This window comes from Heliangelus exortis, chromosome 2, assembly GCF_036169615.1.
Source record: "Heliangelus exortis chromosome 2, bHelExo1.hap1, whole genome shotgun sequence".
Lineage (NCBI taxonomy): Eukaryota > Metazoa > Chordata > Aves > Apodiformes > Trochilidae > Heliangelus > Heliangelus exortis.
This window is the reverse complement of record NC_092423.1, coordinates 44164072-44191193: the sequence shown is the minus strand read 5'-3', so window position 1 is coordinate 44191193 and position 27122 is coordinate 44164072. Positions and strand designations below refer to the sequence as shown.

Genomic DNA, 27122 nt, shown 5'->3' with positions numbered 1-27122 from the left:
CAGATAACCTGGGGCTGCTTTATTTCTGAATGGAAAGGTCTTCAGAGACCTGACAAGTTTCACAGGAGGCCAGGAGACAGCACAAGGTACAGAAATTGAATTGGGGCATGACATGGCACCATTACCCAGCACTTACTTCTTGGTAGACCCACTACCACCTCAGTTCTTCTTCTTTGGGTCTCAAAAGTCTCAGTTTTAGGGTGGTGAGAGGTGATTGTCCCACAAGGTCTGTAACACAACAGCTTGTGGCACAACCAGCGTATCACTCTTTGTCCAAGGAGAACGGGGTGTTATAAAGGTGTAGCCCATCCCGGGGTGGGCACATCCAGCAGGCTTTAGGACAGGTGTCAGATCCTGTCAGGCTCTGTTCTACGAAGAGAAAGCGGGACTCTTCTTTAGCCGATGCTGACCGGCCAGGTGGCAGCACCCGGTGGGGCTGAGGCTTCCCCGCGGCACGTTGAGTTGGTGCTAAGGCAAACGTAAAAGTAAAAAAAAAAAGTAAAAATCTAAACAAAACTTCCCCTCCTTTTCCTCAGAGGACTAGACAGATCCAACTTTCCCGGGCCTGCGGGCGCTGCTCCTGCTCCCCCTCCCGGGCGCTCCAGCAGAGCTGCCCGGGACGGAGCCGCCGTGGGATGGGGCGGGAGGGGGAGACGGAGGGAGGCGGCCCGAGGGGCGGCTTCCTCCCGCCCTCCTTTCCTCGTCCGGCCGCCGCAAGGAGCGGGCCATGGCCCGCAGGGTAGGAGGGCGCTGCGGCTCGGCCGGGCCGGGGGAGCGGTGAAGGGCGCTGGCCGGGGCGAGGCGTGGAGCAGGCGCCTCCGGGAACGCTCCGCAGCGGGCATGTCCCCGCCGTCAGAGCCCGCCGGAGCGGCCGTCTCCCAAGCTCTGTGTTAAAGCCTCATCCGTCAGCGGGCGCGGCTGCGGCGTCCCCCGGCCATGGGGACGGCGTCGTCTCTGGTGAGCCCGGCGAGTGGTGTCGGGGAGGTGATCGAGGACACGTACGGCGGCGGCGAGGCCTGCGAGATCCCGGTGGAAGTGAAGCCCAAGGCCCGGCTGCTGCGCGGCTCCCTGCGGCGGGTCGGGGCCTCACGTCCCGGCGGCCTCATCGGGGCCAGCTTCAAGTCGACAGCCTCGGTGCAGGAGCTGGAGTGCGTGGCCGAGTACGAGCGCCTGAAGAAGGAGTACGAGATCTTCCGTGTCAGCAAGAACAACGAGGTGGCCTCCATGGTGAAGAAGGAGGCCAAACTGGACAGGGAGAACAAGCGGCTGCGCGCCGAGCTGCAGGTAGCTCCCGCCGCCCTCTCGGATGAAGCGGCGAAGCGGGGCCCTCGCTCCCGAGGCTGCCGAGGACTTGTCCTGCTTCCCATGGAAGCTGTGGCAGGGAGGCGATGGGTGGGTGCGATGGGTGCCAGGGAAATGGTGCGTCCCCCAGTGCCATCCTGGAGAGCTGTGGAGGTGCGGTCAAGGTGTGCCTGTGGGGATGGGGACCACGCAGCACCTGGATGTAGGGTGCTGGAATAACGCTGTTGAAGTCAGATCTTTTATCAGCAGTTGCTTTCAGTCACAAAAATGGTCTATTCAATGTTCCCAGGCACTTCAGAAGACCTACCAGAAAATACTTAGGGAGAAGGAAAGCGCATTAGAAGCTAAATACCAAGCCATGGAGAGAGCTGCTACTTTTGAACACGATCGAGACAAGGTCAAAAGGCAATTCAAGGTATAGCTTGACTTTTCTTTTCCTGGAGGAACTGCCCAAAAAGAAGATAGAAGTCAGTTGGTCACATTCTCCAGTGAACTCATCTTGTAGGACCTGTCCCTTTTTTTCCCCTTTAGAAAAAAATGAAGTGTCATAGCTGCCTATTGCCTTTAAGATAATACTACCAAAACTCTGTGAGGACAAAATAGAAAAGAACTCTTTAAATATTAAAAGGAGAATATATAATTTTGCATCTTAAGTGAAATTCCAATCTTATTTTAAACAGAGGAGTATATACATATTTAAGAGTGACGAGAAAATACGGCTTCATACTGCTGACACATGCTGAAGGAATGCATAAACACAGAGTTGCATTATTTCTGAATAAAATTTATATATGGCATTGTAGTGTTCTAGCTTACATTAAAGGAAAGTATGTACTGGTGCATCTCTTTTGGCTGCTAAAATATGATAGCCAGTAAAAGACAAAAGCCTAACTTTCTGAAAGGATGACTTGAATGGCCAAGCTGATGATTCTGCTCTTGCCTTGCTGCAGATGATACTTTTACTACCCACACAGGGCACAGGGCAGTTCTGGTTTTGAATCTGTGATTAAGATTCTTTATGTCTTTGATTGTAACAAGTCATAATGTTTGGCATACATATAAAAAGAGGATTGGTTTTGACCTTATTTGAAAAAATGAGAAAGGAAGATGTTATCTCTTTATATCTAAAGCTAAGTTTGTGTTTTCATCCCCCCATGATGGTAATATTTCACAAACAGGACAGCTGGAGATGCTTGATCACTTTCTATCTTAAGAAATTTAGATTGCCACAACAATCGAAATCCCAAGTTTTATCTTAATGTAAAAAAATACATGGAGGTGTAAAAAAATCATTATATGTAGTGATTTTAGAATACAAGAAACTTGAAAAGTGTAGTAAGTTACTTGCCATTTTTAATGAACTTCCCCTTCTTCGAATGCAGATTTCTAACTCAGAACAGTATGCTAAGATATAAAATGGTACATTTTTTAAAAATAGGTTATTTTAAATTATGTTTCCCTGCTCCTTCATAGGTTCTTGATGGCTTTCATGTCTTTCCTCTCTAAATGTGTGTACTAGAAACTTATTTTCATGATTGAAAGCAGGTAGCATTAATTTAGAAACAGATACTCACTTTTCAAAGATTAATGGTTTTTATTTTTTTCCCCTGCTTGTAGATTTTTAGAGAAACTAAAGAAAATGAGATTCAGGACTTATTGAGGGCCAAACGAGAGCTGGAAGCCAAACTTCAGAGACTCCAAGCCCAAGGAATCCAAGTGTTTGATCCTGAAGAGTCTGATTCTGATGATAATTGTACAGATGTTACAGGTGAGAATTTCATCCCTGCCATTTTGTGTTGGAATGTGACTGAACAGTAAAGCACAAGACAAGTGTTTATGTGTTTTGGAAAAAGTTGTATTATTCCAGGGGAAAAGCAACATAAAATAGTTTATAGAGTAAATGCAGATGACTTCACAAACTTGATTTAAGTTGTGGGAACCTCACGTTTCTGCTCTCCTGAATGAATAGATGAAAAAATAGAGATCTGTCTAGACACAGGGACTTGAATATTTTTGAAAAACTGTTGTACTTTTGAGTTTTCTGATTCTAGATCTGAGAGATCATGTTCCAAAGAGCACACCTGAATTTAGAGGAAATCTTAGACTTCCTATTTCTAGATGATGAAGTATGCCAGTCCCAGCTGCTACACTTCTCAGAAGAGCTGTTAGATATTTAACAAAAATGAACTGACGAAAAGTATCTTTTTCTATTGAAGAATTTTTTGAAAGGGGAGCCCTAGCCAACTTAGTGACATAAAAAGCAAAACCCTGTATATGCTTGAACAGGTATTTGGTAACATGGGAATGATTCAGATAAGTATGTGATCAGTCCTCTGACTTTGTATCTTATTCAAAATAGAGCAATAATTGTTGCAGTTAGCATCCTAACTCTCATAAGGATGGCCACCTTTACTTCCTGAACCATGAAGGGTTACTGAGGAAGAACTGTGTGCAAGTCCTGTTGCTCAACCTTTGTTTTTCTTATTGAGATTTATCAACAGTCACATCTTAGCAGGAGTATAAATATGCAATCTTTAGAAGTAGAAACATTTCAGAATGCAGTGATTGGTGCATAACAATTATGCATTTTATGAGCTTTAGTGCTACAAATAGTCTTGTTTTCTTTTATCTATGTTTTCTGTCTTCTTTTGTGTTAAATTAATTAATTTTTAAATTCATTCTTCCCTTCTTGCCATTATATAAGTATTTTTCAATTTCCTGATATTCTTCAAGGAAGATTTATTTAGTGTCTTGAAAGTTGTATATTTGTTGTCAGAAGTGCAATCCAGGCATAATTACAAAGATATCCTGTGGAAGCTCTTTGACACAGCACAGAGTATATTTCATTCTTGACTTACAGCCCTGTTATGCTCTTTCAGTTCTGGACCTTTCCTGACCAAAAGTTGTCAGTCTTGTGATATGCTCAAATGACTGCAGCAATATCATGGATGGTTTTCCTAATTTGTAATCCAAATCAACATTTAAACCCAAGAGATGTGAGCAATGTCTAAAATAACAAATAGTAACAAATAATCTTGTCTTTCAGTAGCATGACTTCTCATTGACTCTCATTTAGGACTGCAGCACACAAAGATGACCAAATGTGCTTAAAAGTGAAAAAAATGATCAGTGATATGTGGCAATAGGTTTCAGCTGGAGTATTTAAGACTGATAATTTACCTTGTTTAGTGACAGTGAAGAGTTTTTCTCATTCTTTTTTTTTCTTTTTTTCCTGCAATGTTAGCCACTGGGGCACAGTCTGAATACTGGAATGGAGGAGCTTTGGGAAGTGAGCCATCCATGGGCAGTATGATGCAACTTCAGCAGTCTTTCAGAGGGCCTGAATTTGCTCATAGCTCAATAGATGTTGAGGGACCATTTGCAAATATAAACAGAGGTAAGTGGTGGTGGTCTGTTTTGCTAGTATTATATATGTCAATGTAATTTTTGTGTCTGTTCTTAATTCTGTTCTCTGTTAGCTCCTTTTCTGTCCATTCTTTGGTAATTTGACTAAAGGCTTGTTTGGAATTCTTTGTAACTCAAAAACTGATCTAAACATGCTAAGTTATATTAATATATCTTATGACTGTAATATGTGCAGCAGTGATTTTAGCAAACAGCAGTGAACGGTGCTTCATTGTGTGTAAACAAAATAGCAATTTGCTGTTAGTGTTTACTAAGGAAGATAACGATCATTCTTACAGTACCTGCTGCTGTTTTTTTCCCATTTGTATTCAAATTCTCTACATCCAGAGTATTAATATTATGTTCATATTAGAATGAATTATATCCTTGGTTTTAATTGGATTTTTTAGTTGAACTAGGAAGCCTTTGATGGAAACCTGGTTGTAAGACCAGGATGTTTTAATTTTCACCTTAATTGGTGTTAGATATTTTGTTACCAGTTGCTTTTTAACTTTGTTTCCCAAGTGGTCTCTTGTAAATTGTCTTCCAGTGCTCTGGTTCCATCACTGTTGTCCTGGTCTTGGAATCTTCTCTCCAAGTGTGTGACTTTGCTGGCAGTTTCTCCCTTTTTTTTGTTTTTTTTTTTTTTTCAGTCCTTCAGGCTCTGATTCAGAAGCCTGTGTCTTCAGAGTGGGAAGGGAGGGTCTGGTCTGTGATGGCTCCAGCTTCACACCTTCACATGGCCTTTCATCATGCCATGTGGTTCTGAGAGGGGAACCCCATTCCTACCTTTAAGGAATGACCAGCCACAAAATGAAGAACCTAAGGAAGTCTTGAATGTCGATGCTTCTATAGGGGATTGACAGCAGTGGGCTTTACCTCAAGAAGAAGTTGCCAAAATATTTCACTGTCATTTATTCATCTGGTCTAATTGAAATCCGTGGAGGGAAAAATGTTTGATTATAAGTTATTTTATTATTCTTGCATATTTTTACTCACTTTACAACTGTCAGCTTGATTTTGTGATTTTCCATCAATCGTATTTAAAGGAAATATCTCTGTAATGATAACATTAATGCATTTATCACTATTGATTTGTGACATTATCAAATTATATGACATTATCAGATAATTTGGGTTCTCCAAATCCAAACTGATAAAATAGTTGAGGAAAAATGTAACTATTATTTAAATTAATATGTGGTATTCATAATGTTAAAAGGTGATGACTTACCTGTTATGCAGTGCAATTATATGTGAAGATCTCCAGACTTAATTTTGGGGGCTTTTTCATTGGCAGATGATTGGGATGCTGCTGTCGCCAGTTTATTACAAGTTACTCCTCTGTTTTCTCACTCTCTGTGGAGTAACACAGTAAGATGTTTTATTATTAGTACTGATGAGACTCAACCAGAAGTGGACATCTTCATTAGAGTGAGTACCTCACAAATTTACACTAATTCATGTATTGTTTTGTTTCCACTATGATATTTGTTCATAAGTTTGTCTAATACTTCTTGAAAGTTTTAGTAGATGTAGCCTGAAGTCAGTGAAAGGTTTGCCAAGGACTTCAGGGAAAGGAACAGCACAGGGAGAAGAAACTGAGATTTGCTTAGTAGGTCTTTAGTGCTATACAGTTTTACTAATGAAGCACCTTTACTCAAATTTGCTTTCAGAGCTACTCCCCAAAACTTCAAAGAATCTGTGAAACAATGGGCTACTTCTTTCAAGTTGTTCATTTTTCAGCAGAAAATGATAGGCCTCTTAAGGATGTAAGAAAATGGGAAATTGAAAAAAGTTCATTAGTAATTTTGCTCCTGCATTTAACTTTGCCAAGGTAAGTATTTTCCAGACTGGTAAAGCAAACAGAAACTGGTAATTTATGCAGAGTGCCTAGCTTATTTAAATATATGAAAGGCTTTGCTTAGTACATTTCCTAAGCTAGTATCTTCTAAATGATACTCCTTCAAACTTCAGGTGTCCTACTGCAGTCTGTTAAAAGAATGCATCAGCTCTGTATCATTTCCTTTTTCTTGTAGCTACAGATTCTCTTAAAATACAACATGAAAGATATCCTCATTATTCAGAAATGTTTTGCTTTCCAAGAGCAGTTCTGTCGTGCGTGTTGCTGGAGTCTTAGGAATTCAAGATTGCTGGTGTAAATGTTCTCAGTGTTTCTCATTTGCTTATCTAGCTTTACACCTGTCTGTAGCATTTTGATTTTATTCTGTCACAAAGATATTCTATCTTTGGCTGTTTTTCTGACTGATTTCATGGCTTTTCTGTGTGGTACCTTATGCTGTCTTTCTGCAGCTTAATTTACCGAAGTCATAATGTTTTATGACAAATGGTAATGCAATGTGTTCTGTTTGCTTAGTGAGTAATATCCTGACTTTCTAGAAGAAGAAACATGACTTAGGAAATTAAAAACACCAAACTAGGGATACTTTTAGAATTGTGTCAGATCTGTTTCTGTACTGCATTTAGGAAATTCGGGCAGAGTTTTGTTTTGATGTTTGGAAGAAGGAGGTGGGTAATTTTTCTGAAGAAGAGAGAAAAAGGGATCAGAAAAGACAGTATTACAGAGTGGTCCTTCCAAAACATCTGTATGAATTAAAAAATGGGAAAATACTGTTATTCATTGTTTCATATCAGGCGTAGATTTTACTCTAGGGTTTTCAAATATTGTTGTATTATTAAAGCTCTTTTATTAACCTACTGTTTTTGTAAATAAAATATCTGTCTGCAGAGAATTAAAGGCTGCTTTAGGACACTAGTAGCTAAGATTTACAAGAGTAGAGTGCTTCAGGGAACAACCAGGTACCACAAAAGATGTTGATCTGTTTTCTTTGAAGAACTGAACTAGAACTGCCATACATTTATGCTGTAAGAAAGATAATGTCAACTGCAGTCACAAATGTTTAAGAAAAGAATATACAAGAAAAAAACCACAAAGGAGTATTCCTGACAACAGTATTCACTTAGAAATATGTTTCTCTTAGAAAAACAGTGATGAAAATTGTAGTGCTCATATGAACAGTGTAATATTTGAGAGATCCTGCCTGCTATTTTTGGCATCCCCAAGTTGTATAGTTCCTTCTGTGAAACCCCAGTAGATTGCTGGAAAAGATATCTATTGACATATATAAATGCAAAGTGCTTTTGAGTTTGGAGGTGTATAATTTTCCTTTTAACTACTAGAAATTAAAAGACTATTCTACATCAGAAAAATACTAATTCAGACTTATCTTAAAAAGGTCAAGGAATATCAGATCCTTCAAAGAAGTGGTGACAGAGCATATGTGTAATGCTTGTCTATCATGTGTGTATCCATATTCTTTCCACGAAAGGCAATTACCTTTCACTTTACATATTGCTGTGGCAAGATAGGCAACTTCTAATTTACAAAGCAATAATGATAAAGAATAGTAAATGTTTTTAATCTTTTTGGTACAAATATCACAGATTTCTCTCTTAGTTGCCCCTTGCTTCAGATTTTATCTTAAATTCTTTGCTTAAATACTTGCTTGCCCTTTGTTGTAAATAGATATGACTTTTGAATTAGAGTTTGCATTGAAACCCATCTTTGGAGCTTGTGTTGATTGAACTGTTTACTACAGCAGTGTAATATAGCACAAGAATGCTGATTTCCAATCTAGTTGTTTGTTGGAAGACTGTGAAGAAGCCTTCCTGAGAAATCCAGAAGAAAAACCCCGGCTAATTTACCACAGAAAAGAGGACGGCAGAGTCAGCTCAGTCTCAGTGCAACAGTTAATTGAACAAATTTCTCACCTGAACAAAGCAAAGGTATGGCAATTTAAAAGACTGTTGAATTTTAAAAGGCTTACTTTCCTGCTATAAACAACATTGAAAGCTAGTAGTCCCATATTTTAGGAGAAATTGCATTGCACTCATTGCTCTGAGAGCTCATTATATGAGCAGATTGATGAAGCAGAAATTTATGAATGTTATGAAATTTTCATTAGCAGAGGAGGAAAAAAGCCACTTCATTTTCACTGAAAAAGAAGAGCCTGTGCTGTAAGGATAGAATTTCTCCCCTGTGCTTAGCCATTTAAATGGCAAAGTTATTTGTCTTAAGGCCGATCTGTAGCCTCTGATGAGAAAGAAGTGTGTACCCCTGGAGAAACTCCTCCTGTCTGAAAATAGATCAGTTGCCATTTATTTCCCTCTACAGAAAGAACTGTTGAGAACAGCTGAAACTATATACCCAACTTTTAAAAGCTTAGGCAGAGTGAATCCGATTTAAGGATTGCAACAGAATGGAATTTAAATGTGTTCCAGAATGTTTTTTGTTGGAATTTCTAAATACTGTTCCCAGTTGGGTTCAGAGTTGTGTCATGCTTTGCAATTTACTGTTTCAGATGATAGATCATATTGGAGATGTAGAGGAAGGAGCACATGAAATCTATAGCTGTGTGGAAAAGATAATTAAACAGGTAGAGTACATGATGCATTTCAGCTTTTTCTGTTCTTACTGAGATTTATGATCTTAAATTATGTCATTGTGATTACTCTGTGCTACTTAGATATAGTTCAAACAATCTTTCTGTGGTTTTTTTTCATTAATATCTGGCAAGCTAAGGTTGAAAATAAAACCTAGTACTGAGAAGCAGAAATTATAGTGGAAAGTGATCTATTTATGGCCTAGATTTTCTTTATGAGTTTCATAGGGTAAGAAAAGATTGCATAGTCTATTCATCCATGTGGTGTATTACTTCCACTATGAGAAGATTAAACCCAATATCTTGAAACCTGTGCTTTCAGAGTTGACTTCTTTAAATCTATTTGCTCATTTATTTATGTTCTCTGCTAGCCTAAAAGGAAATGAGCATATTGATGTTATTAGAGCTGCACTCCTACAGTGGAATTGAGACTAACACGCAGTGTGCCTACCCTGGTAAGAATTATAGTTGCAGTTTTCTCCATTTAATTTTCTTTCTACTTAGGATATACTGGGGTGTGAAACAACAGAACTAGAAGGCAAGGATTTGGGCAATAAGGAAGAGTCCACTGCTCCTGAAGAAGAAGTTTTTGGTGATGTGCTGTGGGATGCACACGATGAACAAGAACAGATGGAGGCTTTTCAGAAGGCCTCTAATTCAACATGTGAGCTGGGATTTGAGAAAGTAAGTACACTGGAAATGTATATAGATGGAAAGGAAGTCATCACTCATTTCTCTCTCTTGTTAGGCAAGGTGTACTTCTACAGAAGCTGTGTCTGAGAGCATCCTTGAGGCTGTTACTCCTTGAGCTAGAAGAAGCCATATGTCTTATATAGATGGCATATGTATTTTCTGGGAGCAGTGCCAGTTTATGTTTTTAAACAGCATTAGTGAAGAAGCAGTTTTTCCTACACTGAGGAAAAGCATTATAATGGTGTGCCAGAAGTAGGGTGACCTCTGAAGTAGGGCTTTGTTTGTTAACAGAAAAGGCACTGAATGTCTTTTTGTTGTTTAGGAAATCCTTGACACTCAAGAGTTAAGTCTTTCAGAGATAACTAATGAAAAGATTTCTTTATCATGCAGCTATATGTGTGAGAAGAACATAGGAAAGTTGAAAGTAGAGAGTTGCATAGTAACTTGGTACTTACTCATTGCTTGAAATAATTTTTTTAATACATTTCAAATTGGTGGCATCAGAAACAGTTATGTGTAGGAAAGGTGTCATGAATGTAGACAGAGAAAGCATTAAAGTGCTAATGGAAAGAGATGCCACAGCTTATTTGGGCAATATTCCTTGATGTTACCATGTAACATAAGCATGCAGTTTCTGTGTTACTGTATTTAAATGTTAGTTGCTCTGTTTTACTTGTAAAATTTATTATTTTACTTCACTACTCATATATTGGAATTGTGTTAGAGGATTGTGCCGTCTTCATTAGCTACTAGAAAGTCAAGTAATAGAGCATTAATAGAAAAATACCAAATTGCATCCTAACGTGCTTCCACTTCCATTTTGCAGACAAAATATTTCTTCCAAGATGATGAAGGGTGGCATTTGGTTTTGTCATCCTGAACTCTGCTAAAACATTCTTGGGCATTCATGTTGTGAAAGAAAGTCTTATTTTTGCATGCTTAGTGCCTCAAAATGTCATTCATGTCAGATGCCATATCTCAAAATTTGGTCCAGGCAGCCATATCCAATGTGGTGGAGTAGCTGTGAGAAAGGGGCATCAATGGGAGCCTGAACAAACATATGCCCATTTGCTTTACCATGGTAACACCAGTTCATTTTATTGGCACTGAAAGTTCCTATTAAATTGAGTTTTGAAAAAAATGTTTAAAATTGTTTTTACACTTTCTCTAAAAGATGTAGTAAATCATCTGGTTTTAAATGTTTCATTATGAAATTGATTTACGTTTGTATTATGTTACATCTCATTAGTTATTCCCTTGCATTTTGTATCTAGATGGTTTACAGTACCAGGCACTGTATTTCTCCCTTAAACAGTGGAATATTTTTGATGATTGTTTCTTTTTTTTATAGTATTTTGAACGTCTAAATGACCTAGTAGCAGCACCAGCACCAATTCCACCTCTACTTGTGTCAGGAGGACCAGGCTCTGGGAAGTCTCTCCTTCTATCAAAATGGTAATTTGAACTAATTTTTTTTTTTTTTTTTTTTGGTACGAGCAAAGTTTAAGAAAAAAATTTCCATTGTGTTTCAAATATAATATCAGTTTCACAAGAGGTAAAATGGGAGCAGTGAAGATATGGAAGCATCCTGGAAAGATTTGTAATAATTGAGTAGCTAATTCCATCTGGACTGCCTTTAACATCTCGCTGACTCCAGTTGCAGCACCCTAAAGATCTGTCTTTGCACAGCATTATCAGTAGCTCAATAACATTGCCCTTCTCTGATACACAAGAGGGGTCTTTTGGAGTCTATTTAACTGAAATAAAGGAAAGATTAGACCTAATAATTCATCATAGAAATGCATTTTGTGATCACTTTTACGCAATGACAAAATTTGCTGCCATAAAAATAAGTGGATAGTGTCACTGCTTGAAAGTTTAGTGACATGTGATTATCCAGTTCTAGGAAGGGTATATGTTAATGGCCATCAGTAATGAGGAGAGCAAAAGTGGGATCTGACATCAAGAGTTGAATTGCTGCTCAGAAAATGTCTGCCCTATTTTGTAAGATAAAAATAGAACACCTCTGTCTCAGACTATTTCTTGGCAAAACTGGTAGTTTTTACTTGAGATGTAAGTATAGTTGCAAAATTATAGTCTGTCAAGCACTTTTTTTTTTTTTTTCTCACTTCTGCTATTAGGATTCAATTGCAACAGAAGCATTCACCAAACACTCTAATTCTTTATCACTTTGTTGGAAGGCCCATGTCTACTAGTTCAGAATCTGCATTGATAATTAAACGCCTTACTTTAAAGGTATGCTGCATCACTACATACCCTGCATTGCATGATTCCTTGGAAAGCACCAGTGCGTGTGTATGTCAAGAGATCAAAGTACCCCCAAGTTTTCCTACATAGGCTTAGAGGAGTACAAATGTAAAGCATTGTAGAAGAGGGGGAATCTGATCCTATATAATCAGTGCAGACCAGTTAAATAGCATCTCTGGGATTTTGCAATAAATTGGCATTAACTCTTATGCTCCCAGTGACCTATATGGATGGCTTATAAAACCATATGAGGTTCTTCCAAAATTCCCTGCCATCTGGTCAATGAGAAAGGCAGCTGGTATGTCTTATGTTGATGTCAAAAGAAACCTGAGGCTGTGTTCACCAGTTGGCACCATGTTCTTCCTAGGCTAGTCTCTCTCCTATTTTTTTTTTTGTTCTGTTCTGTTTTTTAATTGTGTGTCAGATATGTAAGGAATAAGCAAGGAATATTTTTGTGCCACGGTCTGAGCTTTCTTCTTCCTTCACAGGGTGACACTGAGGATCTCACAGAACTAAAACCTTTAGAAAAATTAAATCAATTGTGCTGTTCTTGCAATTTTTTTTATATACTCTAGATGTCTACCTATTTAAGCTATGTAATTTCTAAGCCCTTGAAGTCTCCAAATTCCTTTTGTGCTGTGTAAACTCGGGTTATCTCTAGAATGGACAAAATGAGTTCAAGAAATATTCTTTTTTGTGCATGTTTCAGCTTTCTGCATATACTATGAGAGAACCTGTGTGAACTTAACTAGAAAAATTGCCCCCAAATCACATTTTGTTTTAAGTTTTCTTCCCTTTTTGTGTCTACAGAACTTCCTAGTTGATTTTTAAGGTAGAATTTGTGACACGTGTTTATAATTCTGCAGCTTATGCAGCACTCATGGTTAGTGTCACCTCTGACCTTGGATCCAGCTAAACTTCTGGAAGAGTTTCCCCGCTGGCTGGAAAAGCTTTCTGCACGTCATCAAGGAAGCATTATTATAATTATTGATTCCATTGACCAAATACAGGTGTGTTTTTAAAATACTTGCCATTTGTCAGTTTGAAGGAAGCCTTCACTATTGTAATAGGTTCAGCTAGATCTGTGTAACAGAAATATTGCATGCTTTGCTCTAAAAGAGCAGGTATAGAAACTAATTTTGAAAAAAATGCAGATGGGTTAAAATAGTATTCTGATTTTATAGACAAAATTTATGTTGGGTGGTTTTGTTTGGGGTGTTTTTTTTTGTTTTTGTTTTTTTTGCTAGTGTTTTTTTTTTCCTGAATTTATTTTAATACCTTAATTTTTGAGCAGTTCAGTCACTTTGCTTATCCAAAAGTTCAAGGCTGTGAGCTGACTTACTGGGCATGTAAATAGCCTTTGATGTGACTATTTCAGCAATTATAGTATTCTGTCTGCTTTATTTAATGTACAGCCATGCTGGTACATAGAAATCCATCACACTGTTTCAAGAGCAAGATCTTGATAAGTTTCTAAGGGCACTAGAGAATTTTAAGACTCCTTTCACTGATCTGTGCAGTTAATGAAACCTTTCAACCTCTGGCATTTGTTTTAAGGAACCTTTGTATTATGTAACCAAAATTTGTTTTTAAGCAAGCTGAGAAGCATATGAAATGGCTGATAGATCCACTGCCAGTCAATGTGAGAGTGATTGTATCAGTGAACGTAGAAACGTGTCCACAGGCTTGGAGGTATGTTAAATTTCTGAGACATTTCAAAAGTAGCCTGTGTTAGAATTACTGCTCTAAGTAACAGTTACTTATTGAAGAGCAAAGAGGCAGATTTATCAAGTTCTGGATACAAAATTGGTTTTGCAACCATTGAGAACAACCAAAGCTTCTGCACTGTAATTGTGAGGAGGACAGATTTTGGCTGCTGTGAAACTGGATATTTATTTTTTTTACTGTGCTGGATCTATCCACTTGACTATATAAAAAAGTCAGGTGCACATCAAGAACTACAATACCATGATGTAGATCCAGGGTAAGACTAAGAATGGGAATTTGACTTGTGATGACTGTAATTTGTTAGCAGCAATCAATAGCCTTGAATACTGCTTTGATATCAATCTTTAAAAAGATCTGGAGCTTTGATGTCATGTTTTTGGTTTTTTTCCTTTTGTGTACTATTTAATGAGGTTTGAACATGTTTTTATTTTCTGTTACCAAAGGTTGTGGCCCACTCTTCATTTAGATCCACTGAATTCCAAAGATGTTAAATCTCTCATTAGTGCAGAATGTGACTCTGCAAATGTGAAATTGACTAAAGAGCAGGTATGTCTGATGCAGTTCTTCTGAAGTACCTTACTGTAGCATATAACATTTAATGAAAACATGGAAAGAGTAAATAAGCCCAGGTGCCAAAAGAAAGTATTATATATAGCTTGCTAAATACTGATGCTCAAGATAGCATGGAGTTTGAGTATTTTTTACCCCACAGCTCGTAGAATTGGAACACTGACTGAACAGCATAAATTATTAAAACAAAAACAGAAGAGTTGCACATATTGCTGTGAACATGTTATTTTATTTTAGATTAATAGAAGGTTTAATATTGCATAGGACTGTAACAATGAGTGAGTGAAAAATACCTCTTTGCCTCTCAGGCTGATTTTGTACGTTAATACTCATCTTTAGAGATGTAATGGTTAGTTCCTAACCCTTTAATCTTAAATTCAAGATTATGCTGCAATTGCTAGAGAAACATGCAGTATTTTGTGCATGAGTTATGTCATGGTCTTCAGATGTTACAGATAGTTTATCTAGAACCTTTTTTTTTATTTTATTAGGCAGTGAACATTTTATTAGTATAGTTAATTTTGTCTTGGCTCACAGATTTTGTTTAATGTTGTAGGAGAAGAAGCTTGAGAGACACTGTCGTTCTGCCACAACTTGCAATGCATTGTATGTCACTCTCTTGGGCAAAACCATTGCTTGGTAAGTACAGGTGATCTTGAGATTATTAAGATCATCACTAGATTAGTAGACTTCAAGTAGGTTTGTTAGCATTTTTGAAATATATTAAATTTAATGTAGAATGAATCTTGTTTAAAAAAAACGATGGAGTGGTATATACCAAGTTTCTCCCCTTCACTGACTGTAAATGCAATAGGAAGTAAAGTCAGAGTGTACAATCACCATTTTGTTACCAAGTGAACAGGAATAGTTATATCTGGCTGGTTTTAGCTCTTCTGTTTTTGTTTATTGTATCTTTATGTAGTTCTGCTTTCTGGGTTTGTTGGTTGCTTTATGCTTTTTAAAGGTATTTGGAGAATGTTGTTTTTTTTTTTGTTCAACAGTTTAATTTGGGTCTGTATTTATCTGATATTACCTAATCTATGTATCAGATAGTTTGCTTCATAGATTTTTAAGGCTAAAAGGAAGTTCAACAGGTGTTTAGTTTAAGATCCTGCATATGATGATTTGCCCCACTATTCTTGCTGTGAAGAAAATTAATCTTTACTTTTACGCAAGAGAGTAGTTAATAGCTGCATTGATTTCTTATTAACTGTGAATTCCTCTTCTTGACAAAGACAGATACATTTTTAGTTTATAGACTTCCAGAAGATGATACATTGATAGTTTACTCTGGATGACTGATTGTCATTATTTTTTGTTCCTGTCTCATGTACTAGAATACTTAATTGATCCTGAAAACATGTTTTGTAAAAGGATTAATTGAAACAGCAGCATGCAGTTTTATCTTTATCCAACCTGATGTTTTTATTTTGCACTCTTGCTGAAGGAACTGCACACTGCAACATACTGGAACATACACTGCAACATATTTATATTTGTTTTAAAATAAAAATATTTCAGTTATTTAGAAAAATCAGACAATATGACAGAAGGAGGCTTCAAGAATGCACCTCTTTTGTGTAAAATCTCACCAGGTGCTGCAAATCTTTTAAAGGCAGTAGGAATTCAGTGCACTTTTGAGATGGAGCTCTTCAGTAGTTTCAATCAATTTTACTCAGACAAATTTAATAAGCTAAACCCTGCCCTTTTTGTCTTTCTGCTCAGTGTTGGAAATACAGGAAATATTGATGAAACCCTTCAACAGTGTTTCCAGTGTCAAGACACAGTGTCACTGTACAGGCTTGTTCTGAGATCAATTCAAGAATCATTGCAGAGTGATAAAGAGAAAGGTCTTTTGAGAGAGGTAAGCAGAGAATGTGCCACTGTTTCCAATGCTAATGTATTTTCTTTATTGGAAAGACTTTTCCTAATGTTAAAAGTACATGTAAATTTATATTGGTTTATGGGCATAATTCAGAGGTTACTATATTGTTGGTATAGAAGAGACAGTTTTATTTATCTTGTTATATTTATTGCATAGCTATGAAACATATATCTGATGTGTTAAATTTCAAGTCATTGTCTCTCAAAACAATTATTCCACTATTATTCCACGGATAATTATTCCGTTCCAGAATTATCACTTCCTTGCTGATCACTATCCTGATACAATGATTAACTACACTGAGGATAGTAAATGTAATCAAACCAGGGCACTGCTTGTTAGATTTCTGATTCCTCTTCCTTCCCTTGCAGAATTTTCCTGTTGTTTGAAACATTTTTTTATTAGGACATAGTAACTCAATAATTGCTAGAAGTGCTGTGGTGCTGTCGCAGCATAAGACCCTCAACATATTTTACTTAGATGGAAGTTCTCTGTGACAATGGAGTTATTTTTCCCCAGTGTTTTAGAGGAAAGTCTAAGAAGCTGTTTGTCTCAGGGTATCTTATTGGGTGCTTTGTCTGTTAGAATATTGATCCACTAGCACTGTTCTTTGATAACCAAAGAGGGAAACGACTTGTGTAGGCAGGTTTTTTTTCCTTGGCATATAAAATCATCCACAGTATTTTTCTTGGGATTTCAGTGTAACTAAGCTCTGCAGCAAATATTCCTAACTAAAGTTCCTTAAATAATTTTCCTGCTTTATGTAGATTCTGTGTGTCATCGGTGTTAGCCACAATGGTGTGAGTGAGTCAGAGCTGATGGAACTTTATCCTGAACTCTCTTCTGCAATGTTAGCCTCACTCCTTCACAGCCTTCACAAAATGTGTTTGCTCACGTATGGCTGTGGTTTGCTGAAGTTCCAGCACCTCCAGGTAAATTTTGTAATTAAAAACATGTGTGAGTGAAACTCCACCCTCAAAGGCCCTGCTTTTTTTTACAAAAGTTCTGTTATTAACGAGGTAGGCCATGGTATGTTTGTATTTTCTCATAATATCTAAGTCTGATGTTAGAATCACCTTGAAAACTACTGGAGCTGTGATACCAGTGTATTGGTCAGTATTGTTCAGAAGGTGAAAACCTGGCATTTCAAACCTTCAGAAATTTCCAGTCTCTTAGTTGTTAACTCCATGTGTCCTAGAAAACACTACATCCACAAGGGCAGAATTGAAGAAGGGAATTTTATCTGAGTAACCAGAACTTCAGTCTAATAGGAGACAATCTTTCTTTGTAGTGCCTGTGTCCTCAAAATAGTTTCAGTTCTGCAGCATGGAACATGTCTCATAAAGAAGTCTTGCATAGCACTCTGTGTATCACCAGCACTAAATAAATGCTCTCAATTATACTCTCTTTAAGGCTTGGGAGATGGTGAGACTAGAGTATATGGAAGAAGGTGAAAAAGTTATTTCTACCTATAGACAAAAACTAGTGGAGTATTTCACCATGCAGCTAAGGTAGGTCAGAATTCTCCAAGATGTGTTAAATTTCAGGCTTTATGCCCATGGATAAGCTTTTCTTTATATAGCTTGTTTGACTCAGTTTAGTAAATTATGGCAAAATAACTCTGCAAAACCTTAGTTGTCAGTTAAGCAGTTTCTTATTGATATGTTGCTTTTCAACCTTGGAAATGATTGAGGAATATGGAGGGGAATGAGCATATAATAAAGTCACCATGTGGGAAGTTAGGACATGAAGTTATAAAACCTTAGTTATTTTTTGTAGCTGACCTGTATGGATTTTTAACTCCTGGTAAATCCTAGGAAATTTGAGGTTGCTTGGAACTTGAAGAAGCAGCAGAAGACCACTTGAGTTCAGTAATCAGTTAGGACATACGCAAAAGGAGGCCAAATAGAACAGCTGAACAGCTGCCTAGTTTTCACGTCAAACTGACAAGTTCTTTTACACCACTCAGTTTTAATTTTGATTTTTTTTTTTTTTCTTTCAATAGTCAAGACCGAGTGACTTGGAGAAGTGCAGATGAACTTCCCTGGCTCTTCCAACAACAGGGTGATAAGCAAAAGCTACACAAGTGTCTTTTGAATCTCTTTGTATCCCAAAACCTTTACAAAAGGTACAAAGATACCCACTGCTTTGGCAGTTAGAAACATTTCAAAGCAATGTTTTGTCAATATAAATCAGAATATGATAAAGAAAGACAGATAAAGAGTAAAGGAATTTCAATAGTAGAGGCTGAAATCCTTAACACTGTTATAATGTAAATCATCCATTTTTTTGTATTCTGTTACACCTGGGGGTTGGGATAAATACTGCTGTTGAACAGCATTATTCTCCATGGATTGTCTCTGTAGACATGGTAACATAAAGACAAAATTCATGCATATGGCCCTTTTCTTCTAAGCTAGCATCTGAATAGAGGGGTATCAGAGATAAGATGAGCTTCTTATTTCCTTGTTAAAACAGGGGACATTTTGCAGAATTGCTGAGTTACTGGCAGCTGGTTGGGAAAGATAAGAGCTCTATGGCAGCTGAGTATTTTGACTCTCTGAAAGAATATGAAAAAAGCTGTGAGGGAGAGGAAAGTATGATCTGCCTGGCTGATCTTTATGAGACCCTGGGACGGTTTCTTAAGGACCTAGGTCTTCTCAGTCAGGTAAGTACATTTAGAGATTGTTGTAACAGCAAGGAGGCAAATAAAGCAGAGCTCAGTGTGCTCTTTCTGTTGCAGCTGTTAAATTATTGTAGCATAGACAGTGCTGCCTGCTGCCATCTATTCTTCATTGTTACAGGCTGTAGCTCCTCTGCAGAGGTCGCTGGAGATTCGAGAGACTGCACTGGATCCAGACCACCCAAGGGTGGCGCAGTCACTCCACCAGCTAGCAGGAGTTTATGTTCAGTGGAAGAAGTTTGGGAATGCTGAGCAGTTGTATAAACAGGCACTGGAAATCTCTGAAAACGCTTACGGAGCTGAACATGCTCGGGTGGCCCGTGAACTTGATGCACTAGCAGCCTTATACCAAAAGCAGAACAAGTAAGTTTACTTACACTGGTATTTTTTATTCATGTGGAGATGGTAAAAATAACAGTAAAGGTTTTCTTCCTGTGGCCAGAATATTTCTTTCTTCCTTTTTTAGAGTATCGTAACATCCAATGCAACCATGACCATCTTCTGTGTATTCTTGTAGCCAGCCACCCAAGGGGCCCAACTTTTGTGCTTAGTTTTCCAACAAACTTCTAACAAGCTGGAGATAAAGGAGGATCATTGTCTCATCCTAAGCTTTTTTGATATTTTTATCCTTGACAAAAAGAATTAATTTCTTTAAGATTCTTGAGTTCTCCTCAGATTTGTGTTTTAAAGTAACTCAGAAGATTCCCAGAATACCCAGTGATGCTACGTTTGACATTCTTTCTAACACAGTAAATAACTGCTTTCAGATATGAGCAAGCTGAGCAACTGAGGAAAAAGTCCTTCAAAATCCGCCAAAAAGCAGCAAGGCGGAAAGGCAGTCTGGTAAGGAAATAAACTTGATACTGAATATAAACACAGGATATGTTGCTGCTCTGCTAATCTGATGCTCAGATGCTTTTGACTGAAGGCTTAGGTAGTGAAGTAGCCTAGCCCCAGCTTTGGTAATTGCCCTTCCAACTCAGCTGGAAGTGCAGAAGAATCAGTACAAATGGTATGGGATTGAGAGAGGTAAAAAGTAAGTGGATGTATACATTTCAGGGGTGCAGAGTTACTGGAGTTACTGCTGGTATAGTTGGCAGTCAAAATGGCAATGGAAAAAGGTGTTCACTGGAATAACTGAGGCATTTATCCTACAAATGTAATTTACAGTGCTTGCTGCAGCAGATAATCTCAGTAATAGTATTACGTGCCATACTGAGTTTTTCCCTCTTTTTCTTCCATGTTTTTCAGCTGCAGTGCCTGTTGTCATTCTTGAACTGTTTGTTATAAATGCCTGCACTGTAAGAGTTGAGCTAGTAACTCCAGAGCTCTAGTAACTAATGGCAGTAGTGAGAAGTCATAAAAATGTTGCTGTTTTCACAGTGCTTAATTACAAAGTAATTTGAATCACGAAGATTTTTTAGATTTCTGTAGAGTTCTTCTGCAGCAGTAGTTTTATTGAGACTGCAAAGATCAAGAATAGGCACAGATTGTAACAGTGCCTTCACTTTTTTTCCTTGTTACACACCTTGCATGTAATCACTGGCTTTGCAGTGCTTTTTACAAAGAGCCTTATTAGTACTTTATTTGCATTTGTGCATGGCATTTAGGGTAGGAGATTAACTTGATCTTACATTTTGAGCATATAAAACTATGAATTTAATCAGAATTGGTTATGTGAACTGCAGAGTTTAAGCAAATTAGCATGTATAACAAAGAAAAAGCTGTATGATGGCACAGTAACTTAAATTCCCTGGAAGTGTGTTTGCTGCAATGTACTGTTAAGTTTTATGTAAGCAGAATTCCTATGTGCCATTTATTTTGAAAACAGAGTTTAAGTGGGATTATTGTGCTCCTGTGGCACCAAATGGAATCCTCTGGTTTTCTGTCTTTCGTTGTATGATGTAAAAGTACTGGCAATTGGCTGACATCACTTTATGCTTTGCTGCAGTGTGGCTTTGCTCTCCTGCGACAAAGAGCCCTGCAATTGGAAGAGCTCACATTAGGCAAGGATACACCAGATAATGCCCGAACCCTCAACGAGCTTGGAGTCCTCTATTACCTGCAGAATAATCTTGAGTAAGTTGTATTGATTGTGACACATCCACTAAGAGTTGTTATAGATTTAAATGGAAGCAAAGAATTGAGAGCTAGTATTAAATGTAGATACGTGATCAACCAATCGTTATAGTGCCCACCTTGATTTGTTCTGCTGTTTTTCCTTTACTGGGAAATTCACTCATATTTTCTAGAGTTGATGCTGTTAGCATGTGAGTATTCACTGATATTCTACATTATTCATATGTAGTTCCTGTGCAACACAATCTATTGCTAAAGTAACTGTATCCCCACTGTTTCATTGGTGAGCAAAAGTATAAGCCATGTTGTAGTGAAGGTTTAAGTAGTTCTTTTAATGGATATCGTTTAATGGGTATTGTGAATCACCAATTCCAAGACTGAATTCTTTTACCATTTGATGTAGTTAGAATGAAGTCAGTGGCAGAAGGATTTGTCACTTTATTAGTTGTTATATGTGTATCCCACTTCATCCCCTGTCCCTTACACAGAGGTAATACTTTCTGACACCTAAGAGCTCCAGAATTAACAGTACTTACTGTTCTGTTAATAAGTGTTTTTTTTTCTTTTTCTGCAATTCAAAATGTGTTGGGTTTTGGTTTTGTTTTGGTTTTTTTTTTAATTTGCTAAGCTGACCTCTTGGGAATAGTGTCACTCAGAATTTGTGTGTCTTGTCAGGATGCCAGACTGCCTGGTTACCCTGGATGCTACCAGTGATATGTGGGGATATCCCATTGTTTGCAATAGAGGAATTTCTGTAAATCTGTGATGGAATAGCAGTACACTACTCTAGTGAGGTGGAATATGCTCCATGGGAGTACATGACTGCTAGGAGGAATTGCCCAGAAGACAGCAGTATGTTCTGAATAAGGAAGGTAGCACATCTGCAGATGTAGGTTGAATTAAAGAAGTGAGCAGCTTTTGGGGTAGTGTAATATTTGCTGCAGTTGGCTAGACTGGCATTTCAGGCCTGTACAGGGGGGCTTCAGGTTTGCACAGGTATATATTAACTTTATGTAATATAACTCCCTATCTACATTCTTATGGTTCATGTGCATGGCAGGACTATGGGATGTGTAGTTTCTCTCTTGCATAATTGAATTGCTGAATTATCATATACTTATCCTGAGGAAAGTCCATTACTGCACTGTTTTCAAGGCCAAGTTTGCTCTGTTTCAAACAGCCTCTTCAGCCTGTACAGTTGTTACCAGCTTTGTAATATTGCTGAACAAATGTGTTCTGTAGGACAGCAGAGCTTTTCCTGAAGCGCTCCTTGGAAATGAGGGAGAGAGTCCTGGGACCAGACCACCCAGACTGTGCTCAGTCTTTGAACAATCTGGCAGCTTTGTACAATGAAAAGAAGCACTATGACAAGGCAGAGGAACTCTATGAAAAAGCTTTAGACATCAGGAGGAGAGCACTGGCTCCAGATCATCCCTCCTTGGCTTATACTGTGAAACACCTGGCAGTGCTCTACAAAAAGATGGTAAGCACAAGCCTGTTACCTTTTTCCATCACCTAAATTAACTGAAATGCTACACTGCTCCAGTCTTCAATCCAAAAGGAGTGGGGCATGGGAATTTTTCCAGACATTGGTGTTCTATACACATGCATAAAAGATGTAGTCAAGCTGCCTCAGTCTGCGTCCAAAAAGCCCAGTAGCTTTTTCAAAACTCACGTGGCTTAAAGAAAAGCTTTATAAATAAAGTCTTCTATGTCCTGCATGCTCAGTATTCACCACAAAGAATTTTTGATTTGGTGAAAAGCTAATGTTGCATCTGCAGTTAGGGAAACCCTTCCCAGCTGTATTTGAGTTCATTACTGTCTGCTACAAAAGTTTGGTCAGATGTGCCTTGATGGAAAAATCATATTTTAGGGTGCAGGAAGAGTTTTTTTACACCATGACCTTGAACTATAAAATCAACTTGAGTAACTTGAAGGCTCATGAGGAAAATTGCACTATACAAGTAAACTGTCTGGCTGAGCCACCTCCATCTTATGTTGATCCAGTGAATGATAAGAGTTACTCCCCTGCAAAATGCACCATGAGGAATAACATTAAAAGTCTTATAAAGTTCTGCATTTCATCACTTCAAAATATTTATAAAATGGTTGTTTGAACCATTCCATATCATCACTGTAAGAGTGATGTAAGGTTTCTGGCTGCTGAACCAAGATCAGATTCAGAGGATGACAATTTTTTTCATTTATATTTTCCACATTTTATCATTCTTCAAAGAGAAGAGGATCCTTGAAAATAATATCTTAGATCAAATGCTCCTGTGTTCTTGCTCAATAATTGTTACCTGCTATTACACGCATAAAATTGTTTTGGGTAACATGTTCTCTGCCCACTTCAGCTTCAAATTTTCATGCTGCAAGAAGCTGCAAAAGCACTCAATATTTGGATCAAACAGCTCTTTCATAGTTTAAAGGAGCACAAATTAATGGTGAATTAGTGACATAAGGAAGAGTGGAGGAAGAGAAGGGACAGAAATTTGATATAGAAAATGACAATTATTTATAGATAAGTATTTATTCCCAATGAATTTTTATTTTCAAAATGTTGCATGGTGATGCTTTGAAAAAATTTGTTTGAATTTTGCAGCTCCAACAAACCATTACACAATGGAAGTTTGCAGTATTTAATTTCCAATTTCTATTAAATATGAGCATTCACATTCTAATAATAGAAGCCTAAACATACTTCTGAAGTACACCCAGTTAATGTGTGAGCAGATTCATATTTGGAGGAAAACAGAATTGCTGGGAAAATAATCTCTAGTAAAACTAGTTGGCATATGAAAGAGATTTTAGAGAAACCAAAGTCAAGATTCTCAACATGTTGAATAGGAAGTAACACATACTTGAAATAACACTTGACACTGTGGGACTGTTCCTAAGAAGATGGTGTGAATGCAACTCTAGTAAGCAGCAAAATACTCAAAAATTAAGGCAGCTCCATTCCCATTCCCGTATTTCCAGTGAAACTTAAGACCTTTAGGACAAAAATGAGCTCTCTGTTCTGATTTATGGCAAGATGTGGAAATACAAGTGGAGATAATGGTTTGGATAAAAGTACAACTGAAAAGTCTTTTTAACAGCCTTCTCAATGAGACAATTGTGAAGAAAAAATAAATTAAAAAATTGTTATATCTGAGAAACACATTAATTGGGAGCTGCATATGCCTATTATTTTTTGAAATTAGGTCCTAATATTCATGATAAGCAACCTATGCAGAATATAACAGAATTAACCAAAGTTAAACCTTATTCTGGAAATAGTACCATCTCCTCAACATTTTTTGTTTTAAATAGATTTTACTGTCACCATTTTGACACAAGAGAACTGAATACATTTTTTCCCTGTTATTTTTAGGGAAAACTTGACAAGGCTGTTCCCCTGTATGAACTAGCAGTTGAAATTCGACAGAAGTCATTTGGCCCAAAACACCCGAGTGTAGCAACTGCCTTGGTCAATCTGGCTGTCCTGTATTGTCAGATGGTAAGTTTTTCATGGCTTACATGTTAATTATTCCTGCCTTAGACCTTTTTTGTAATGATTTGTACCCAAATTTTACCAGAGAAACTTGGTCATATCTAAAAGGGAATATCCTTATAAGATTTGCGAATTCTTTGATTCCATTTGATTAACTGAAAGGATTTTTGGCAAGAAAAATGTAGCTAGAGAACAGGTAACTGCTGGGATTGGTATTTCACAAGGGCACTCTCTAGATCATTCAAAATGCTCTCTAGATCATTCAGAACTGTCCCATGCTTTGTAAGACCAGAGCTGGAGTGCAGCATTTTCAGTGGCACAGCAGTTATCTCTGTATGATGGAATTCAGCTCTGCCAGAGACGTGGAGGGAAGCATGATCCTTTGAGATTTATGTCCTTGAACAAAGAGTGCCCACCTTGATCAGTTGCAACTCTGTGTAACAAGAGGATCTGAGAAGGCTGTAGACTTTCTAGTTTACAACTAATACAAGATTCAAAAGCAACGCAGTCAACTTGCTGAATTCCTTATTTAGCATCAATAGGAGTGAGCTGCATTTATTTCCTTGGTTTGTATATTTCTGCAGTTTACATATCTGATTTTAAACAGGGATTAAAGCTTAAAGAACATGTGTTAACTTAAAACTTTCAGGACTGAGATTTTCAGAACTGCCTAGGAAGTCCAGACCCTGATTATTACAACACTAGTGGGAATTACATTTGCAAGTACAAGCCAACTGTTTTGACAATCTCAGTAATCATCCTCATCTGTCAGTCAATAGTGTTGAGAACTGAGAACACCTTAAATCTGCATCACCTTGTATCCAGGATATGTTGATACTATGTTGGAAAAAAAAGAGAATTGCAAATGTAACATGTCTGTAACAAACAACTTTTTACTACCCAAAGAAAAAGCAGATTGAAGCTTTACCACTGTACGAACGAGCTTTAAAGATTTATGAAGACAGCTTTGGTCATATGCATCCTCGTGTGGGGGAAACTCTGAAAAACTTGGCTGTACTAAGGTAATTGTATGCTTTAGCCCAATAAAAGTGAATTACTGTAAAAATTACTTGATGAAACAAAACATCCTGGACTTACGTATTTGTTAGGAAAGCAGAAAGATTTAAACACACCTTGTTTGTTAGCATAGTGTGCATATCAATTTAAATGAATTGAGAGACTTTTTTATTTTACTTGCTTGTTTCAACTTTGTTTTACTCTTCTCCAAAGCTACGAGGGGGGAGATTTTGAGAAGGCAGCTGCCCTTTACAAGAGAGCTATGGAAATAAAAGAAGCAGAGACTTTGTTGATAGGTGGAAAAGCAACTTCTCGACACTCATCAAGTGGAGATACGTTCAGCTTAAAAAGTGCATTATCACCAAACATTTTCCTGGAACATGGACAAAGGTGATAGAAACCTGCTTAAAGAAAAGACAGTCTCTACTGCTATTCTAAAGCAGACATAAAATTATTATGAAAATATATTTTTCTGAGGATAATGTACTATTTTGGGACTGACACCTGCCTTCATGAATGACAGGGAAACAAATGTTTAAGCTTGAAATTGTTCCATGTTAACTTTGCAGACTGTATGGTACAAAGAAGCTACTTTCATTGTAAATAGATATGCATATTAGTTACAAGCTTAAGTTATAGCTAGTACCAAAACCATATGGATCTGATACCTCTTTGCCTAAATGCCAGGATTGCAGCAAGTTGAACTAATTGTAAATACTCTTAAGAGGTAGTTCTTACTCCTGTTTTAATAGCCTGGATTAGAGTATTTGTATATTTTTGTTTCATCAATCCTTACAGATTTTCAAAAGCTTTTAAAGTTGTTTCAAAAGATAGTAATTTTGAAAATAGTCAAAATACTGTTCCACCCAAAATTTTATCTGGAGGGTGATTTCAGCTTTAAGTAAACTTAGATTTGAGATACTTGTACAAACAATTGGCTTCCTTGGGAGTCTAATCTAAATATATCTATCATCATCTGCAGTTAATTGTCAGATTCAACTGTGCCCATTAAAAATATTTCCAGTGAGGACTCAGAATGATGATGAACTTGATTCCCTGTTGTTAACCCTTTAGCAATACTTCTACTATTTCATCTCATTGAATCCTTTAAAATACAAGAATGTTTGTGTTAGCTGGACCTAATGATGCAAAATAGTTTGCAGTCAAATAAAGGGATGGTAACTGAACCTACCTGCCTGTTGTATTTCTTAACACCTTAGTCACCTAAAACAGTCAGTTTGAAGTCTGTTCTCATTCAGTGCATAAATGTATGAATCAATTTAAATACATAGGATAAAAAGACTGTTTATGAAAAACTGAACAAGTGAAAAAAATATTGAAACCTCACTGTAATGTTTCAGAAGCAACTGATGCAAAGTCTTGATACAGTTTGAAAATGCAAATTACCTCTACCCCAAAGGGGTATTTATTTCCCATGTCTTTTTTTTTTCTTTTAGAGCTAAATATAAACTGTTTTAGCCCTTGTTACGAGTTCAAGGAAGTTGATATTTTGTACGACTATAATTTGGCAAA

The 27122-nt window shown here is 37.5% G+C and overlaps 1 protein-coding gene across 1 annotated transcript; it reads left to right on the top strand.

Moving 5' to 3' along the window:
• Positions 1–637: 637 nt before the first annotated feature.
• On the top strand, positions 638–26776 carry NPHP3 (nephrocystin 3). The gene is made up of 27 exons (XM_071735801.1): positions 638–1284; positions 1592–1717; positions 2920–3070; positions 4547–4699; positions 6008–6141; positions 6384–6544; positions 8367–8514; positions 9090–9164; positions 9675–9854; positions 11215–11318; positions 12005–12119; positions 12998–13141; positions 13726–13823; positions 14303–14405; positions 14986–15068; positions 16155–16293; positions 17082–17246; positions 17728–17825; positions 18320–18442; positions 18793–18982; positions 19119–19360; positions 19765–19840; positions 20949–21076; positions 22319–22559; positions 24453–24578; positions 25479–25594; positions 25803–26776. The coding sequence occupies exons 1-27, from the start codon at positions 937–939 to the stop codon at positions 25981–25983; spliced, it is 3948 nt and encodes a 1315-aa protein (XP_071591902.1). The 5' UTR covers positions 638–936; the 3' UTR covers positions 25984–26776.
• The last annotated feature ends 346 nt before the right edge of the window (positions 26777–27122 follow it).

Excerpts from the sequence above, each read along its gene's own strand:
- NPHP3 (XM_071735801.1), top strand. The coding sequence starts at position 937 with ATGGGGACGGCGTCGTCTCTGGTGAGCCCGGCGAGTGGTGTCGGGGAG. Across the intron at positions 9,165-9,674 it reads TGGAAAAGATAATTAAACAG|GATATACTGGGGTGTGAAAC; the intron begins GTAGAGTACATG and ends CTTTCTACTTAG. Across the intron at positions 12,120-12,997 it reads TTAAACGCCTTACTTTAAAG|CTTATGCAGCACTCATGGTT; the intron begins GTATGCTGCATC and ends ATAATTCTGCAG.